An 18,840-nucleotide genomic window follows, 5' to 3' on the forward strand; every position below is an offset into this window, starting at 1 on the left:
ATTGGCTGCCGCCGAGCGGCGGCCGGAAGCGAGGCGCGGGGCGCCGCCATGGCGACGGCCGTGGAGAGCGCCCTGCGGGAGGCCCTGGCCGGGCCCGCGCCCGGGGCGGCGGCGCTGGGCGCCCTGCGGGACGGGCTGGCGGCGGCGGGGGGCCCGGCCGCCCTCGGGCGGCGGCAGCGGGAGCGCTTCGGGGCCTTGCTGCGGAGCCTGGCGGCGGCGGCGGCGGAGGGGCCCGAGGAGCCGGCCGGGCCCTGGCGGAGCTGCTTCGTGGAGGGGCCGCCCGGCCTCGCGCTCAGCGCCCTGCTCGGCGCCCTCGGGGAGCCCCCGGGGGCGGCCCCGCGGTCAGTGCGGGGACGGGGGGGGACGGGGCGGGAGGGGAGGGGGCGGCCGGGCCTGCCCCGCCCCGCCCGTGCTGGCGGAGGAGCCCCCGGGGGCAGGGAGGGCGAGAGGGCCTGGCCGTGACAGGGCCCTGCTGAGGGGGGCGCCGGGCTGCGAGCGGGGCCGGGGCGCCCGCGCTGGGCACGGCACCCCGCGTGCTTGGTTTTTTATATATTATTTCGGAACCGCCGCGGCTCACGGCCGTTGTCCTCCCCCAGTGCCGGCCGTCGGCTGCAGCCGATCGTGGAGGTGCTGGAGCGGTTCGTGCGGGAGGGCCGCCTGGCGGCCCTGATGTGGGAGGTCTGCCAGCAGCAGGCGCGGGGCGGCCCGGCGGAGCTGCAGGACGCGCTGCTCGCCGGGGTCGTGGCGCTGCCCGACCGCGTGAGCAACAGCCTGCGGGGGAGGAACCCCGCGGTGTTCTTCCCGCAGAACTACTTCCCTCTCCTGGGCGCTGCCATTGTCGAGGTGCTGCACGAGATCTCCGCTTCCCTGAGAGGTACGGCTGCGGGAGGGCTGTGCCACGGAGGCACGTCTTCCTCAGGCGTGCTTCGTGCGCGGACCCCCGTGCTGGTGCTTGAAATGCAGATACTGGGCGTTGCAGAGCCCCGCGTCCGTCTTCCAGGCTGAGGTTCCTTGCACATAAAAGATACAAGGAATGAGAAAGGTGGCCGAGGCCGTTTAAAATCCTGATGAAAGCTGCGGTTCTGTGAGCTGTTAAATGTCTGCATCCATTGCTAGAGTTTAGCTGTGGTCTGTGCTCAGTTAATTGTGTGGAAGTAAGCCTGCAGGTGTAGCCAGTCTAACAGTGCTGAACAAACCCGTGGTTTTGTTACCGGTGTGTTAAAGTGGGACTGAACTGCTTCAGGCTTCTCACTCCACCTGTGTACAGATAATTCTGTGGACTTTTTGTTCTTGAAGGCAAGTGGTGGAGGGAGGAGAGAGCGTGCCTCAAGAGAAAGAAATTAAGCCATGTTTTTAGGCACCTGTAGAAGTGTGCCTGCTCTGGATGCTGCTGGTGGTGGTGATGTTATGTTTGTGTCTGTTTTATCCCAGGTGGCTCGGATTGCTCAATATCATTTGTTTCTCAAGTTCTGGGGAAGGTCTGCGTTCACGGGAGACAAAGTGAGTGCTTTACAGTAATATCTGGGGGAGAGGGAAGGCCTGGTTTGCTGTGTTAGTGAGGAGGTGTGACTATGACAGTGATCACCAGAGGGAGTCGGAGACTGACGAGGCAATCCTGCCCTTTAGGAGGTAGGCTGCTCTCTGCTTCCTGAGGTTACTCAGCTACGTATCTGATAGCTGTTGATGCTTTTTTATCAGCTCGCATGAGTGCGGTCTGCTTGGCTCTAAAAAATTGTTGAGGTTACTCGTCTTCTTGTCTGCCGTTTGGGGCACAATTATGAAATGACCTTCTAGCACTTCTCATCCAGCGGCCTGAGAGTCTATTGGGAACACCAGCAGAAATCCCTCCCCGTGTGGAACACTCACCTTACGTGACTAGCCTTCAGTCGGGCCCGCTGCGACTTTGAGGCCACAGTAAGAGTTAACAGGGCCCGGAGGGTGGGGAGGGGGAAGGAGAGATTTTCTGTCTGTTTACTCTGATGAGGAATACCTACGAGTTTCTTAGGCCTTAGGTTAGTTCTTACCACAGGAGGGATTTAGAATCGTAAACCGTGTGTTGTATTTCTCCACCTGTAAGGATCTTTAAATAGGCAGGCTGACGCTGAGCGCCATCGCGCCGGTTCTGTCCATCCTGTCCGTGTATTTACCTCTCGTTTCCTCTTCTACTTCAGAAGAAATTCTGAGCGTTCTGGTGCCCCGCCTCGCGGATCTCACCAAGTCGGACTGCATCTGGCAAAGGATTTGCTGGCGACTGGTCGAGTGTGTGCCAGAGCGCTGGATGGAGGCGGTGGTCCTTGGCTTTGTTCAGAGAGCACCAGGGTAAGAACTCTGTTTTCTTCCCTGATCCCGAGCAAAGGCTGGAGCCTTCTCACAAATACTTGCGGAGGCCGTTTCTGAAAGATGCTGGCATGCGTGTGTGTGCGTAGGGTTAAAGGAGCAGACTGATTGTTCCCCCTCGGGTAGAACCTGCGCTATTCTGTAAAGGTCTGGGCCATGACATGGAGTAAAAAAAACTCCATGTGGTTCCATTATTTGGAACCACAGACTGGCTCTTAATGTTTAAAGGTATTTTAGGGATTCTTAGCTTTTGACTTCTTTGCAATAAGCTGCTGACAGAATTCCATAGGATTGGAGAGAGCGTGACAGTAATTCCAGGGCTTCCTAACGTTTTGCTGTTGACTTGTCTTGCCAGGGCAGATGTCTTGTCTAGGCTGCTGGGGAACCTGGTTGTGAAAAACAAGCAAGCTCAGTTTGTTGTGACGCAGAAGTTCCTCCTCTTGCAGTACGGCTACACGGTGAGCACTGCGTTGAATGCCTGCCTTTCCCAAAGCGCTGAGCTGGTGGTTTAGTGGTCTAGCACATTCTCTAGACTGTTTCTGTGCTGTGTTTGTCTGCTCTTGATGGTACGAATACTGATTCCGCTCTTGGTTTTCCATGTTTCATCAGCAATTTCATGTGTTGCACTTTTTTTTTTTTAATTTGCGTACTTTTCAGTCTCTGAATATCGTCAACCAATCCCTCACACGTAAAAGTTTAACATAGTAAACAAAACCGTTCGGCATTGCAGGATGACAGCTTTGTTCCCAGTTAATGAAAACTGCGGGTCTTGCTTTACAGACTGCTGTGCTACAGAATCTCCTCGGCTACCTGTCCCTGGACAGTCTTCGGCGTGCCTTATTGATCAAAGTAAGGTTAAGTCATGTTTCTGGTGATGTATCTGCTGGAAAAAATGCTGATCCGAGTGGGTGTCTGTGTGGTGGAGAATTAGGGTGCTTCTCTAAGTCACTTCTGCTCCTGTTCGTGAGAGTGAAGGAAGCCCTGCCGCACTGACTGGTGCAAAACAGATGAATTGTGATGGACTGGGCAAGGACTTTCTGCACTCTGCTGTTAGTTTTTCATATTTAATTGGCAAATTGCCTTCCCAGCAGCAAAGCTAATGATGCCTGGATTCCTAGAAGGGCCTCACATGCTCTGTCCTTCTCAGCTTTCTCCTTCGTCCCCTGCCTGTGTGGCAGATGGCAGAAAGTGCTGAAGTTGACTGAGAGCAGTCTGTGCAGAATGGCTGATGCTTTGGAATCTTTTTTATCTACCTTTGCCTCAGCAGGGATGCAGATCTTTTCCCTCTCCAAGTCAGCAGTTTAATGGAACTTCTAGGAAGTTGTTATCTCTGGAAATTGCTACGGATTTGTAATGGTGATTTTTTTAACATATTTTTTCCCACCGGTCAAAGGTTCTAAAATCTGTGAGTCCCGGCAGCTATTTAGACTTCGAAGGTGGGACTAAAAGCATTGTGTAAACAGCATAATACTGGTTTTTGATAAATGGTATGCAAAACAATGCATATTATTATGAGAAACAAACATACTTACCGCTTTTAAGCAAAAAGCATTATTTTAACAAGGTATTAAAGGGAGGGTGGTATGGACTTCTTAGTTGGCCAAGCATAATATCATTCTGGGCCCTGAAATACCAAGTTAGCTCCACTGGCAGGGAGAGTAATTGCACTGTGAAAGCATGAAAACCAAAGGACCATCATAATACATTTCATGGGCTGTATGAAAGCTAGAGTGTTCCTTCATAAAGGAAATTATGTATGGAAAAGATCCGTTTCAAGCCAATTTGGGCAAACAAAGTTGTTTACGCTCTGATTCAGGTGCTGCAAGAACTCTTAGAGACCTGGAGCAGTAGCAGTGCTGTGAAACACTCCCCGGCTGAGCAGCAGGAATATATTAGCAAGGCCATCCTTATCTGCCTTTCGCACCTGAAGGAGCCTGAAATAGAGAGCTGCAGACAAGGTGAGGTGGCAGGAGAAGCGGGGCATAGATGTGCTTCACGGAAAAACTGACTGTTGAGTAGAAAAAGATCTGGTTTTGATGTGTAGGCTATCAAAGTTGTCCCAGTTTCATTTTGGCAAACTGTGCATCCTGCTGGAGTCCTTTTTCTTTAGTACATGTACAATATAACTCCAAGTACGTAGCTGTGAATCATGGAAGCGAAGGCTGATATCTTTGAACTAAGGCTCTTACCTAAACAGCGGATTTAGGGATCCGTATGTTTTGTCATAGGAAAAGCAGAATTGCCTCTGGGAGTGGTTAGAGGAATCGGGTGATTTGACTTCCAATTTATAGTCTCGCTCCTGGAGCATGAATAAGGCTCCAGAGGTGAGGGTGGGGAGTACACCGAGAATAAAGAGCTGCTTGGTTAGGCTCTGTCCTCTGCGTCGTGCTGCTGCCCGTGGTGGGATTAGTGGCTAGGTGGGTAGGGATGGTGAGTTACAGGCAGGGACTGTCCTGGAGTTACAGCGTGCATAGCGGAGTGGAGTCACAGAATGGCTTGGGTTGGAAAGGACCTGAAAGCTCATCCAGTTTCACCCCCACGCCATGGGCAGGGACACCTCCCACTAGGTCAGGTCGCCCAGGGCCCCGTCCAACCTGGCCTTGAACACCTCTGGGGATGGGGCACCCACAGCCTCTCTGGGCAGCCTGTGCCAGTGCCTCAGCACCCTCTGAAGAATCTCCTCTTAACCTCTAATCTAAACCTACCCTCTTTTAGTTTTAAACCGTTCCTCCTTGTCCTGTCATTTTCTGACTGAGCAAAAATATGCCCTTCATGTTTTTTATAAAGCCCCCTTTAAGTATTGAAAAGCTGCAATAAGGTCACCCCGCAGCCTTTTCTTCTAGGGGTTGAACAGCCCCAGCTCTCAGCCTGTCCCCAGAGGAGAGGTGCTCCAGCTCTCTGAGCATCTTCGTGGCCCTCCTCTGGACCCATTCTGACAGACCTAATGCTTGCAGTGCTGGGGGCTCCAGCCCTGGGTGCAGCTTTCCAGGTGGGGCCTCACGAGGGCAGAGCAGAGGGGCACAGTCACCTCCCTCGACCTGCCGGCCGCTGCTCTGGTGATGCAGCCCAGGATGCAGTTGGCCTTCTGGGCTGCAGGTGTGCACTGCTAGGGGGAGAAGTGGATCCGATGAGTGAATAAAGAGAGTGTTTACTTGTTTCCCAGAGCAAGAACTAGGAGCTGTCAAATGACACTAAGACAGGTTCAGAATTAACAAAAAGGAGTGGTCCTTCTCTGAAAGGTCCTGGTTTAAAGAGTCCTGGTCTGAAATTTCAATTTCTGTTCCAAGAAAAATATCTGTCCAGTTTCTAGAGTTACTTCTGTGTGTGTGGTTCTTTTTTTAATTGTTGGAGGGTTGATTTAGAAGACCTTTTTGTCTCTTTTGCTCTAGAGCTAATTCTGCTTTAGGAAAGTGGCAGGTTATTTCCTAATGGTATTGTGCTGGTCGGAGCTTGCAGTTTCCTCATAGTATGGTATTACACTTACGTGGCTTCAAAACTCTAAAAATGAGCTAAAGATTGACTTGTTTTGCCATCCCTTTTGTTTTATGTTTCAGTGAAAAAGTAAATATTCCAAATTTAGAATATACTTGTAATGTTTTGTTGACTTTCCAGCCCGTGAAAAAGCATGTTTTTCTGATATTGGTGCTGAAGGGAAACACTGCCATCGCAGAGAAGTCCTGCTTGCGTAGGCCCTTTTTAGCTTTCTACCCATTGTTGGGTGGTGGGTGGCTAATGTTGCCCTCTTATGGAGCTGGCATGAAGATGCATGGTTTTTTTCTGACTTTGTTTCATGTGCTATTTATTTTTTCAGAACTTCTTACAAGCATGATGGAAGGCGTGAAATGTCACTTGGATAGCAGCCTGCCACAGATCCGGCGTCTGGGAATGATTGTGGCAGAGAGCATTAGTTCAAAAATAAACACCGATGGGCCTGTGCTGAAGTTTCAGGTGAGGGCTATAAGGAAATTTTTCTTTGGTGTGCAGGGCATGGAGGAAATACGAGCTTTAAAGCGGGTGATCTGGGGCGTTACAGTGAGTTCTAACACTACCTGGAAATAAAGAGAGGCAGCAACAGGGTGTCTGCTCACAAAAAACAGTTGCGTAGAAAACAAATGGATGTGTGAGAGTGGCCTTAGGGTGTATGCTGATGGCAAAGTTTAGGGCAAACTGTTAATTAATAATGGAGTGCTAGAGATTTATCATTGCATGAGATTCTGATCTATGGAAGTGAAGAGGGAACTTCACACCTAGACCAGGGGTGAGCATGCAGTCCCTGCAATGGTAGGAACATCTCTGAGTTGAGATTTTCAAGATAAACATGGGGATTTTTGCTGTGCTGTTAGTAGTAGAGTTTGTAAGAATTATGTGATGAAAACTGCATCCTTTCTTTAAAAATCTGCATCATCCATCGTGTTGCAGAGCCAGTTATTAAATGTTTTGAAGATTGTAAATAACATTCAGACAAGGGCTGACCAAGTACTACCATTAAATATAGGGGTGAAGATTACATATGGTACAGATCGCCATACAGCATCTTTCTTAGATTACTGCTGGCTGGACAGCGATTGAAACAAATAGGATTGGTGTGTGTTGTCTTTCTGATTCAGTCCTCATTTGTACACCGCAGAAGGGTCAAATGTTGAGTGCTGGTCATGCTTGCAATCTTAAAGTAACGGTTATTCTGAATGTCTAGTACGAAGAAGATGATGAAGCAAGAGAGCTGAAGTCCCTTCTGGTGCAGGCTCCATCGATCTGTGCTGTCCCAAGCCTCCCAGACGACAAGTAAGATATTGCTACTCTTCATTTCCATGCCTTTTAAGGAGCAAATACCAAAAAAACCATACTGGGGAACTTGGCAAGTTAGATTCCCCACCCACCCACCCAGCCCCGACGTTGATTATTTGCAGAGTCTACATCCGGAAAAGATGCATTGTTCCATTTTTACCTTTTTTCTGCTCCTTGTGACTTTGTCTATGGTATCTTCCCTCACTTGTCTCTTCCAGACTGAAGAGGCCTCATCTATTTAGTCATTCCTTGTATTTTCATAAAGCATTATAATGCACCTTATTCTTATAATGCAGTATAATTATCTGAAATTCATAATTGAAATGGTAGCATATATTAGAACTGCCAGTTTGATAGCCACGCATGGCGAAACCGTGCTGCGGTTCCTAGGGGTCTTACGTTCCCCTGAGTAGAACTGAACGGGCCTTTCTGGTCACATCTGGGGAGTCTTTTGATGTTTGGGTCACACGCAGCCACCCCCCACCCACTCATCAGTAACAAAAATCTAGCGTATCCGTCAGCGTAAAGACTGGTTCTGTGGTGCTATTAACTTCCCTGGCATCGGCTGAGGTGCTTGAAGCACTTATTTGTATCAACAGATGGATGAAACGCTTAATAGCAGATGAAGCTGTCCAGCACTCTGGTGAAATACAGATTTATTGCTCCCATTTTAGGGGTGTAATCAGCATAGACAGCTGTTTGAGACAGCCTTTGAGAAGTAGAGAGGTGAAAGGACGTACAAAAATCCACAAAAATATCCACAAATATAAGAACAGAGAAATTTTTTCTTTGTTATTAAATTAATCCCATTAGGAATGGTTAAAGATGCTACTTCCCCATTTGTTCAGTTCCATTCGTAGCTTTGAATACTCTGCAGACCAGCGTGATCCAGTTATCACAGATGGGACTTTACTTAGCGGTCCTAGACACAAGTCAGTACAGGGAGAATGCAGCAAGCTAGCTAACTTATTTTTTGTTATCTGTTGCTTTTCTGTTACGGGATTCTGATTCTCCCGTCATCCCATTCTGCCTCCCAGGACTTTGTTCTTTATGAAGGCCAAGCTAGGTGGGAGACTGCAGTAGAAATAAGTATCTGCCATTCTACTGAGACAGCGAGGGTTGGTGGTATGGGTGGCTTTTTGCTCGTGAATACGGACTGTTAATCTTACTGGTTTTAATGCTTCTTGTTGCCCATAGCAGGAATGAGAAAGCAGATGCTGCGCTGCCACTGACATCGGAAAGTAACGGAAAATCCCATACAGCAGCGACCCACGTGGTGTCCGATGAGGAGTCGGATGCTGAGCTTGACAGGTGTGGGGACAAGAAGCTGATAGGAAATGGGAAAGGGAGTGGTAGGTTCTTAAGGGAAGACTGGGAGAGAAGGGAGCTATTGGTAGCTGCTTACCTCGGCGATCTTGTGCTTTCTAACCAGAATGAGGGAGCAGGCCTTGTTCAGCCGGGTAGGATGTTGTGTAGGAAACTGCAGGCAAGTTTGTTAATCAGTAACTGGAGCAAAGCCGTTGTCGTGTGCAATCATTATATTTATTCCATTTGACTGACTTAGTATACTTTTTTTCCTGGAATTATCAATGTATCCACCCACTTAGTTAGCGGGCCTGTCTCGTCCTATCACTTTACCAATACATAAAGAAATCTTAAGAATTGGCTTCTTGCCTCTGGGTCACCTGACTACTTCTGCACTTGACCAAGAGAGCCAGTTCCAGATCTGGTTGCAGAACTGCTCTTTCACTGGGTTTCAGAGCAATTCATAGAACTCCGTAGGGAACTCTTTTAGTCTCAGCTTCAGCAGTGCTGCTGTATTATCCAAGAGTGGCGGTGTTACGGTAGTGCCTGTGCTGCTGCTTTACGTTCTGTGTGGATAGCTGAGGGAAGGAGAACAGCTGTACCCCATAAACTAACTCCTGCCTTTATTTCTTTTACAGTGATGATGATCTTACTCCTTATGACATGTCAGAGGACAAAGAACTAAAGAAGACTAAGGCTCCAGTGTATATTCGAGACTGTATTGAAGGTAGGAGATCATGGGCCAAGTTTTCATCTGCTTCTTACTGTTTTGGGGAGAGTGGTCTCTTCAGGTTTATTTTTGTTCTGAGCTAATTTGAAGAAGGTCAGAATTACTCAACGAATTGAAATACTCAATTTGTAGTATTTCAGTTATCTGGACTCAAGTGCTAAACCATCACTTCTGAGTAACTTCTGTAGTTCCTAATGCTGCTCCTGTGCAGGGTCAATGATGCTTTCCTATAAAAAGACAGAATACTGTCAGAAGAAAGTTGGGGTATACACCCAAGCAGAACACTTCTATGAATAGTTTTTGTTTCTCTTGTCTTTCAGTCCTGACAGGATCTGAAGATACAGACAAATGGGAAGCTACAGTCAAGGCTCTTGAGAGCTTGGTTCGAAAGAATCCGGCAGCAACAAGAGAGGTGAAGTAGTTTGAGCTAACGGTTACTGGTGGGCAGGTAATCCTTTTGCCCTTGTGAGGAGACTAACTTTGCCAACAGAGCAGCCAGCAGAGCTGTGTGTACCTGAATTTAGAGCTTTCAACTTGGGAAGGGAAATAGAAGGAAACAGTTGCTTTGTATGTAGTTTGCTAGGCTAGAGAGCACAAAGGAGCAAAGAAGCAGGAGAATGTGCTCGCAGCAGCATGGCATTTAGCAGCTCCAGCACTGAAAATGAAGTGCATTTGCAAGTAGAACTTAGCAGTAACTCGAGGCAGCAGAGCAAGCTCCATACCTTGTGCTGAGCAGAAAAAACTTCATAAAGGAAATTTACAGGGGAGCACCAATCCCACAGACAAAGTGATTTTAATTTTGTATGTCATTGATATTGAATTGAAATTGAATTGATTGTTATTTCCCAACAAAAGGGGGGATAAAATCAAATGGACTTCCCTATTTGCTTGTAGAAGTGTACTTCCTGAGGGAGTAGGTGGTTTGTACTGATCAAGGCAAAAAGCTTTTGTGAGAGGAACTTAGGACTGGTTTGATTGCTCACCACTACCTGTTAGTGAACAGCTGAAGATGGGATTTGTAGTGCCAGTGACAGGTGCCTCGGCCAGCTTAGACAGGGAAGGGCTGTAATATGGTAAGGGACTGGATGGACGTTGCCTGTGCTACAGTGCCCTTTAACCCACAAATTTCAGTAATAGGCTTTCCTATCTTATGATGTTTACCATTTGTCCAAAAAGCCAAAGTGAAACGTGAATGTGGACAGAGAAATCAGCTTAGGGGGTTGATACGTGTTTTGAGAAATCTGTTTTGATAGCATTTATCTTAATATCTTTTCTCTCCCTCGTGTGAAAGGCGGCATGTTGTTGCCTGTATTCTGTTCCCTCATTTTCTTTACTTAAGCATTAGAAATGGAAAGTGAACTCTGCTCTGTAAATCCTGTGAGAAAGAAAACACCTGCAGTGACTTGATTTTTTTTTTTTCTTATTTTGAGCAGGTTAGTGTCGAGTTGGCAAAAATACTGTTGCATCTGGAGGAGAAGACCTGCATTGAAGGCTTTGCAGAGCTCCGTCAGAGGGCCCAAGTAGCTGTTTTAACCGTGGATCCAATACCTGTTAGTCTCTCTTACTTCTTCCCTTTTTCAGTTGAGGCACAGGGAAAAATTTAAGCAGGTGAAGTCTCTTATCTTTGTAGAAGCAGCTGTCAGAGCGTGGTAGATCAGCTGGCTGATGTCTGGCAGCATTTACACAGAGATGGGCTGTATACTGAAGAATCTGCAATGGATGGCAAACAACAGGAAAGAAAAAGTCAAGAGCTGTAGCAGACTGGGAGAGATTTGGTATATGGGTAAACCATATACCAGGCAAGGCAATTTAGAAAAGGACTTGTTGCGCTGAAGGGAGATTGCTTCACATAGAATGAAACTGAGGCACACAGTCTCTAAAAGATTTGACCGCTGTTTGTAATCATCTGCCATAACGTTTGGATGCCTCTGCATAGGAGGGAGAGAAGAATCGCAAAATGCCTTTTGTTGTTTACTTTCTTTGGGAGAATCTAGAAGTGGAAATGTCTGAATTTCCCCTGTTCATACAGTGTTTCTCCTCCCTTCTCTTAGAGGCTTGTTGTTAACTAACAGGAAGCAGGACTTTGCCTGAAATGGAGAAATTAGAATTTTTAGAATTAGTGGAAAGGCTATTTACTGGGTTTATGTTCACCGCTCCTTGATCTTTCTGTCCAGGTAGCACAGTACTTGACCTCCCAGTTCTATTCCCTGAACTACAGTCTGCGTCAGCGCATGGATATTCTTGATGTAAGTGCTCATCTCCTTGCTTCTCATTTTCATTGTGGCTTTGTTGCACCAGTGTAGTGTCCCTAAGATGTAAAGGTGTTAACCTTTATTCCTTGTAGGAACAGGTGAGGAGGAAGCGCAGGCATAGGAATCTGTTATGTTGGTATTTATGCCTGGCATTCCCCTCTTGTTCTTAACCCTGCTACACTCAGTTAGACAGCAGTCCGTGCCCACAGAATGCAAAGCGTGTGATGGTCTGCTGCCTAACAGCTGCTGCTGTTTCCTAACGTGTCATCAATCTGTGATCTCTTCACTTTCTGAAAGACAGCAGTCTGCCTGTGGCTCCTTCCACATCATTTCACTTACCGTGTCTGAAAAAGGAGCCCCTGTTCTGTTTCAGAGTTGAGTGACTGAGCTGTTGACCGAATACCTCGGAGTCAGCTGACTGGGTTCAGGCACTCACCCTGCTTTCTTAATTCTAGAACTGTTGTGCGTTTCTGCCTTGCTATTCTGACTGGTTTGGCTGCAGGTTAGCTGTTGTTGTTGCCTAGTACAGGGATTATCCCCTTTTAACAGAACATCCCTTTTTTTTCCTCTAGGTATTGGTTTTGGCAGCTCGGGAACTGTCCTTTCCCAAAGTGCATGGGAAGATCAAGCATGTCGAAAAGCCTTGTGTCCAGCTCCTTCCTGGAAGTGACAGCTCTAACGACTGGAGAAAAATAGTTGATGAGAGGATCAAAAGCAAGACTAGGAGGTTTGCGAAGGTGAGACCAGGGCAGAAACCAACTTATGTCAAATACAGCAAAAATAAGGACAGTATGACTTGCTGTAGTTCTGTCTGGAAAGAGCAAAGTACCTGTGAAATTGGGCTTAATCCAGAGGCAAGACTGGGTAACTTAAAATGTCAGTTTCACTTTAATGTCTTGCCTTTTTTTTTTTTCCATGGGAAGTACCAAATCCCATAATCCTTTCCCAGGAGAAAAAGGAAAATAGACCTTGAACTCCTTGTCTCACGTTGAGGGATGGCTGTGTCTGCTCTGTGCCTGTTCTGAGCTTGTCTGGCCACTGCAGGGAGCTGTTAACTGCACTCACAGATCCCAGGGCATCCTCCTTCAGACTGGACTGTCTCAGGCTTCTCTTTTTCAGGGAGATGAACTGATGCCAGTTTCATGGGTCCCTTAACTCCCCTGTGGTTTGTCCTAGGGGACTTGCTTTCTCGAACTCTACACCTTGAATGTTCTTGGTTTTAATATGTAACCCAGCAGTACTGAGATACATTGTACTGAAGCATTTAGATGTGTGAGAGGATCCTAAGTGGGAAGGGAGGTGACTGGTCTGGAAACTAGCAGTCATAGGGGTACAAGTAAGCAGTAGTTGACAGTGGGTTGGCTGCAGTGGATGAATGTAGAACAGAATGATGGATACTTCATTTTTCTCTTGGACAGGGTCCATCTCAAGTGCAAGTGGCTTCTGGCCCAAATGAATTCAATTCTGTTGCTGGACACTTCTTTTTTCCATTGCTCCAGAACTTTGACAGGTGAGTGAACACCTTGGGATGTGGGTTTGGCAACAGCAAGAGTGAACCTTTCTGCTTGTCTGAGAGCAGCAGAGTAAAGCCCAGAAGCTGTGTGGGGGTCCTGTGACACCATGCTGATGCCTGGCTCATTGATCAAGCTTAGAGAGGACGATTTTGTGCTCTCGGACTTAGCCTATGAAGTTTTCTTGGCCAGGAATATGTGAGACCCTGCAGTAAGTGAATATATGCTACTAAGCATAACCTGTCGGCAGGTACGTAGGGGGATGAATTTGGCAGTACCAAACAGCATTTTGGCTGACCTTGGGGAGTTCACACAAAGCCACAGCACTCAGATTGTAGTCTTTAATAGAAGTTACCTGCCTCAGGTTTTGTCTTGTCACATGGATTGATCCTTCTGACTGTGTTACAGTGCACAGGACACATTTTACTCTCAAGTTTACCTAGGGAAGAATCAGTAACTGATGCCGTAAGAATCCAGATTCTTGTAATATCTGTCTGAATGGTTTGTTTGTAGTATGGCAGCAGTGCTAGCTTTTGCATGCAGTTGCTTCCACGTAAAGCTAGCCTGTTGGTAGGGCATGTGATCCCTGCTGTAGAGGATGTTAGTGGTGTGGGAGCAAGCAACTGTGGCCCATGTTGAACTGGGAATGACTCTGTGTAACTTTTTTTAGGGATTCAGACTTGTATGAGACAGTTTGCTCTGCACAGCCACCCTGACCATTCCAAAGACGCACTGTTCAGCCCTGTCACTGCCGCGGGACTGTTTATTTTGTGCTTGCAGGCCTTTATCAACTTTTGATCTCCTGGGGGAAGATCACTTTGTCCTAGGAAGACTGGTCCACACATTAGCAGTCCTGATGTACCTGGCTGTCAACACTGTGGTAAGAAGGGCTGAATGAGCTTTCAGGTAGCGGGACTGACTTCTAGCCTGGGAGCTTGGGGGTACATTCTGGGGCCTGCTACACTTAGACTGGCAGTAAGTTTGAGTCATGTGCTGAGAAGTCCCTAAAAGGGCTGAAAAAGATGGTCAGAAAGGAGATACGGGATTCAGACATCCCTGCACTCTTCTGCTGCTTCTGATAGTTTTTCATCCAACTTCTGTGGGAAGTTGGACATATCTTTACTATTCACTGCTTCAGTTTCCTCATCTATAAGATAGCTGGTTGTAACCTTGATGTTAGGGTTACAGCAGTATACGTCAAGGCCCGGTTCTTGAGGGTGGTGTGAATGTGAAGGTATTCAGTGCTTGTGTCATAATCCTGTTTTACAGGCAGTTACTGCAATGGGAAAGGCACTGATGGAGTTTGTTTGGGCTCTGCGTTTCCACACTGACTCGTGAGTTGTAGTTGTATGCTTTTGTTTTCAAAGATCCCCTGTGAGTAAGCATCCAGCCACCACCTCTCCTTGTCCAAGACTAGCAGCTGGCTGAGAATGTCAATGATTTAATCTATTCTTCTTTGTGCTTACCTCTGGTCTTGTGTTCTTGTGGCTGAGTATTGCAAGAGCGTGTAATGAAAGCATTGCTTTAACGTCAGACCAACATAGGAACTTAGCTAATGTCTTCTGGTGTTGAGGTACAGTCATTACCTGTAAAAAGCGTGACAGATTTTTCCTTCAACTATTCTTGTGATGTTTTCAACTATTTCAACTGAGGAAGCTGAGAAAACTTTAGATTCAATTCCTGCATGCGACTTGGAAAGAAATTAAGACGTAGCTAAAACGCTGTAAACATCCAACTTCTGCTTTAACCTTGCACTATTGCAGGTCCCTGAGTTATGCTGGGCTCCCTGAGACACAGCACGGCAGGGGCTCTGTATGTGAGCGCTGTGCCAGCTGGTGCATGGTTACACTCCTAGTCAGTAGGAACATGGCAATAGTTGTAATAAGAAATAGTGGGAGCTGGAGAACCCTGGAGGTGAGGAATAAGTAAATCAAGGTAGAGCAAGAAGCTGCAGGTTTTAACTAGTTCGGTCCTTCTCCAACAGGTATGTGCGTCAGGGTCTTTTATCCTGTATCTCCTCCGTGCTGCTCAGTGTCCCTGCGGAGCATCTTCTAAACAACATGACAGAAGAGCTTTTGGAGACTCAGTCCTGGCTGGGAGGTAAGATGTGGTGGTGTATGCCGATGTTTTTCTGGCTAGTGCTGCAGTTTGCATGCAACATCTCTTTAAAATTGTGACTGTAGCAGTAATGGCCTTGTGCTGTGCTCCTCAGACTTGTATGATAAACATATTTATTGCTCGGTCGTAAGTCTAGGACAAATACCAGACCACGCTCTGTGCTGTAGACGCATTGCAGAGGTACCTAAAGTATAAGCTGAGAGATGCTTATGGCATCTCGAAGTGTGACTGTCCTCAAAGTTTGAAACGGTTGCCAAGCAAATATCCCAAAATATACTGTGGGCTCCCTTTCTCTTTCTAAGCCTCCAACCACTCCCCTCCTGAAGCTGCAGCACACACAGTCATATTACATGTTTGTTGCGGGTTAGTCCTGGCAGGCAGCTCAGCACCGCACCACCGCTCGCTCACTCTTTCCAGGTGGGACAGGGGAGAGAATCCCAGCTTCTGGTGTGCCCCCAGCCTACTTGCTGGCAGGGCAGCATAAAAACCAGAAAAGTCTGTGGCTCTCGTAAGCGCTGTTCTGCAACATCTAAACCATCAGTGTGGTATCACCACTGTTTTTATTTAAAATAAAAAAAAACAATACACAGCATTGTGTGAGCCTCTATGAAGAAAATTAACTGTGTGCCAGCCCAAACCATGCCTGTTACGTCCAGGCAGTGACTCTGACTGGCAGTAACAGACAAGACTTGTTTTAAGCTATGTGCACAGAAGGTGGGTTTCCTTAGTGCTAATAACAAAAGGAAGAAGAGCATGGCACCATCTCTGAACATCCTATTGCTGATGAACAACCTATGAAAGAGAGCAAATGATTTGGTTTGTATTGATGTAAGATGCGCTGTGTGCAGGCTGCAGTTTTTATGGGTTGTGCTAAGCTGGGGCTGCAGATACTTGTGATTGCGTCTGGCAGTGTGCTGCAAGCACAAGGGGGAATAATGCTGTGTGCTTTGTGCCTCTGAAGCCTCCGCTGTATTCTGAGTGGCCTTCATGTGACTCCCCGGCTTGGTTTCCTTCACCATTCTCACTCTTGGTGAGTTGGCTTCCCCCAGGGAGCAGGCAGGAAGCAACACTGACACAGGCGGCCTCTGATCCTTGCACGTTGTGGAGCTCTGTGTCCTTTAAGAGGAAGAGAGCTGCCTTGTGGGGCCAAAAACTTTACTTTTCCCATGACACGCAGTGTGCTCTGAAGCATCTGTTTGTCTTTGTTGCTAACCACTGCTATTAGCAAGCAAAGACTTTTGAGGAAGGTTATGACCACCTCTTCTGAATGAGGGTCGGTGTAGCCTGCTTTTAATGGGTTACTTTTGGAAGAAGGAGGACAGAGCTAGCAGCATCTCTGATGCCTGTAGGAAGCGTAATCATTTTTTAATGTGGTGCTGTTGCATGAAAATTGCGTGATGGATCCTGGTGGAAATGAATAAACTCAGAGGTGTGTGCATACTAGGGAAAGGGAGATTCAGAAATGGTAAAGAATGCACTTGGCTGCGCATCTGGTCAGATACGATTGAGGTGTATTTTAAAACCTATGTATCCTTCTAGAGCTGCTTCCTGAAACAACTTTTTGGGCTGTGGCTTTGCTGTTTGTTGTAAGATTGTTGGTCAAACACTATCACAGGGAGGTACTGGGCTCTTGCTGCTCCAGCAGCTGAGGTCAGTTGTTAGAGACCTGCTTTTGTGACTGAGTCACGGTTTTGAGCTAGCAGACTTGCTGTTCCAGACAAGATTTGAAAGAAGCAACATGTATTAGGTCTGCTGTTACAGCAGGGAAAAATGACGAGCTGTCAAGCATGCAAGCCTTCCACTACTCTGCCTAACAGCTGGGAGACGTCACGGCTTCGGGCTTCAGCTTAGAGCTTGTACGTTTCTCCTATGGCTAACACACAAAGAGGGACTGGAAAATGTTCTCCATGCTGCATGTGGCAGAAATCTCTACTTCTGCTCCCGCTTGTAATTACCTCCCAGCCTGTGCAGATTGCTGTAGTTCATAGCAGGAATAACTGTTCTTGCTCTTCAGACTTGGGGCTGGAACTAGAACTGTTTCCCTTTAGAAAGTGTTTGCAGAATGGTGTAAGAAGGTTCGGGTGCTGTCACAGTAGTCCTCTTAGTGGCTGCTTTGGGACATTTCAGCTGTAGAGAGAAGCTACCTACAACTGAGCAGCCTAACTGTTCCTGGGCGGGGAGGAGGGGAACACCTAAGCATTTCTAGGAAACAGTTCCTTCAAAGGCAGCTGCTGAGGAATTGAGGGAATTCCCCACCCCTTGAAAGTGCTGTCATGGGTAAGTTTCTTTTATGGAAGAACCTAAATGTATTCTAGTGCCCAGTGCCTCCCTTGCGGTGGCAGCAATTCAAGGTCTGTACTCATGCAGTTAGAAGCAGTGCCAACAGCAGGCTCTTAGCTTACAAGCTTGTAGTAACCTGTCTTGTAGCCTTCCCGGTTTTGCTTCTGTAGAGGGAGTTTGGAAACACCATAATGAAGCTCTCCCGGAGTTTATAAATAGCTCTACTCAATCTGAATGAGTCATGTGTTTGGGCTGACAGTGCCGGGCTCTGAGCGCGCTGCTTGTGCGTACAGGATATCCTTACACAGGCGCTCAGCTCTTCCAGGCTCCCCCTGCTCAGACATCCTGCGTGCATCCTGGTTTTTACTTTGCAGGCCTAGTAAGGGCCCCTGAAATAACAGCTGCTTGAAGCAGCTTACTCCCCTCCCTTACATGCTGCAGAAAGTGTAAGAGATTGACTCGTTTATCAGAAGACTAGCGCAACTGAAAATGTGTTGAACCTCAGGGCCTGCTGCTTTCTTTCCTCCAGTCAAGTGTGCTGTGACCACGGGTTTCAGGAGGGAGCACTGAGCGTTTGTTTAGGCTGTAGGAACGGGCAGCATGGAGACATCAGGGTTTTGAATAAGTTGATTTCTAATTGTAAGCTACATTCATGCTAGCAGGTCAGCTGTAGAATAGCTCAAGGGCACAAATATAAATTCTGCCGTGGAGGATGTTTCTTTTGATGTTTCATTTAGTGCTGTTCTGTGATGGTGACTGAAACGGTACAAACATGTTAGGTAAAAGTCCATTTTTTCCACCTATTTTCTAACTTATAGTGGCTTCTTCTTTTACAGATGTGGTGGAAAAAGATCCAGATGGGGACTGCAGGAGGCTGGCCTTGCAGAACTTGCTACTACTGGAGAACCTGAAAAAGAAACTCAACAAAACTGTCCCTTCCTAGCTGAAGGGTAACAGAAATGACTTTACCTCGTACTCTTGCCAGCTGGATGTATGTAGGCACTGCTGGGGCCTCTTCGACTGTCACCTGGCTGGAGAAGAGGAAGAAGGGGGAAGGGTGCAGAGCTGTACGCCAGCGAACCTGACTTGACATCTGGACTTTGTAGTGGAGGCCAATTTAGTGAGCTACTGCTATCCGGTACGGCGTGTACAGATGCAGGAAGGTAGGCTAGCACTGCCATCCTCTCCACACCTCCCCCAGCCCCCACCCCCAGCTATTTATAACCTTGGCAGGTTTGAGTCCTCTGCTAAAAATACAGGGAAGATCTCATAGCTGACTTCTTGTCAGAAAAACAGGAGGGCTGGAAACAGCCACTTACCTCCCAGGGCTGTGACATACCTATAAAAAAAAGCTCCCATGTCTTCTGGCAGCGTCTGGTGGAATAGTTAGAGGTCTGCTGTTTGAAGCACAGGGTAGGATGGTGTCAGCAATGACACTGCAGCAGCTGAGATATAAGCATGGAATAGCTGCAGTGAACTGAAAAAATGTGCCAAACATTAAAGGTTTGAGTTAGAGCTGTAC

At 47.4% G+C, this 18,840-nt stretch overlaps 1 protein-coding gene across 2 annotated transcripts; it reads left to right on the forward strand.

Moving 5' to 3' along the window:
- Nucleotides 1-33: 33 nt before the first annotated feature.
- TELO2 (telomere maintenance 2) lies at nucleotides 34-18,581 on the forward strand. Of its 2 annotated transcripts, none has more exons than XM_066977393.1 (20): nucleotides 34-341; nucleotides 597-874; nucleotides 1,432-1,500; nucleotides 2,172-2,319; nucleotides 2,693-2,795; nucleotides 3,118-3,186; nucleotides 4,154-4,295; nucleotides 6,149-6,285; nucleotides 7,031-7,119; nucleotides 8,320-8,433; nucleotides 9,066-9,154; nucleotides 9,478-9,569; nucleotides 10,591-10,707; nucleotides 11,332-11,403; nucleotides 11,982-12,146; nucleotides 12,828-12,919; nucleotides 13,701-13,800; nucleotides 14,190-14,254; nucleotides 14,905-15,020; nucleotides 18,155-18,581. In XM_066977393.1, the coding sequence occupies exons 1-20, from the start codon at nucleotides 49-51 to the stop codon at nucleotides 18,259-18,261; spliced, it is 2,457 nt and encodes an 818-aa protein (XP_066833494.1). In that variant the 5' UTR covers nucleotides 34-48; the 3' UTR covers nucleotides 18,262-18,581. The 2 variants fall into 2 exon arrangements, with proteins under 2 accessions (XP_066833494.1, XP_066833495.1); XM_066977394.1 differs by having other exon boundaries at nucleotides 8,323-8,433.
- The last annotated feature ends 259 nt before the right edge of the window (nucleotides 18,582-18,840 follow it).

This window comes from Anser cygnoides, chromosome 15 (assembly GCF_040182565.1).
Source record: "Anser cygnoides isolate HZ-2024a breed goose chromosome 15, Taihu_goose_T2T_genome, whole genome shotgun sequence".
Classification (NCBI taxonomy): Eukaryota; Metazoa; Chordata; class Aves; order Anseriformes; family Anatidae; genus Anser; species Anser cygnoides.

Excerpts from the sequence above, each read along its gene's own strand:
- TELO2 (XM_066977393.1), top strand. The coding sequence starts at position 49 with ATGGCGACGGCCGTGGAGAGCGCCCTGCGGGAGGCCCTGGCCGGGCCC. Across the intron at positions 6,286-7,030 it reads GGCCTGTGCTGAAGTTTCAG|TACGAAGAAGATGATGAAGC; the intron begins GTGAGGGCTATA and ends CTGAATGTCTAG. Across the intron at positions 10,708-11,331 it reads TAACCGTGGATCCAATACCT|GTAGCACAGTACTTGACCTC; the intron begins GTTAGTCTCTCT and ends CTTTCTGTCCAG.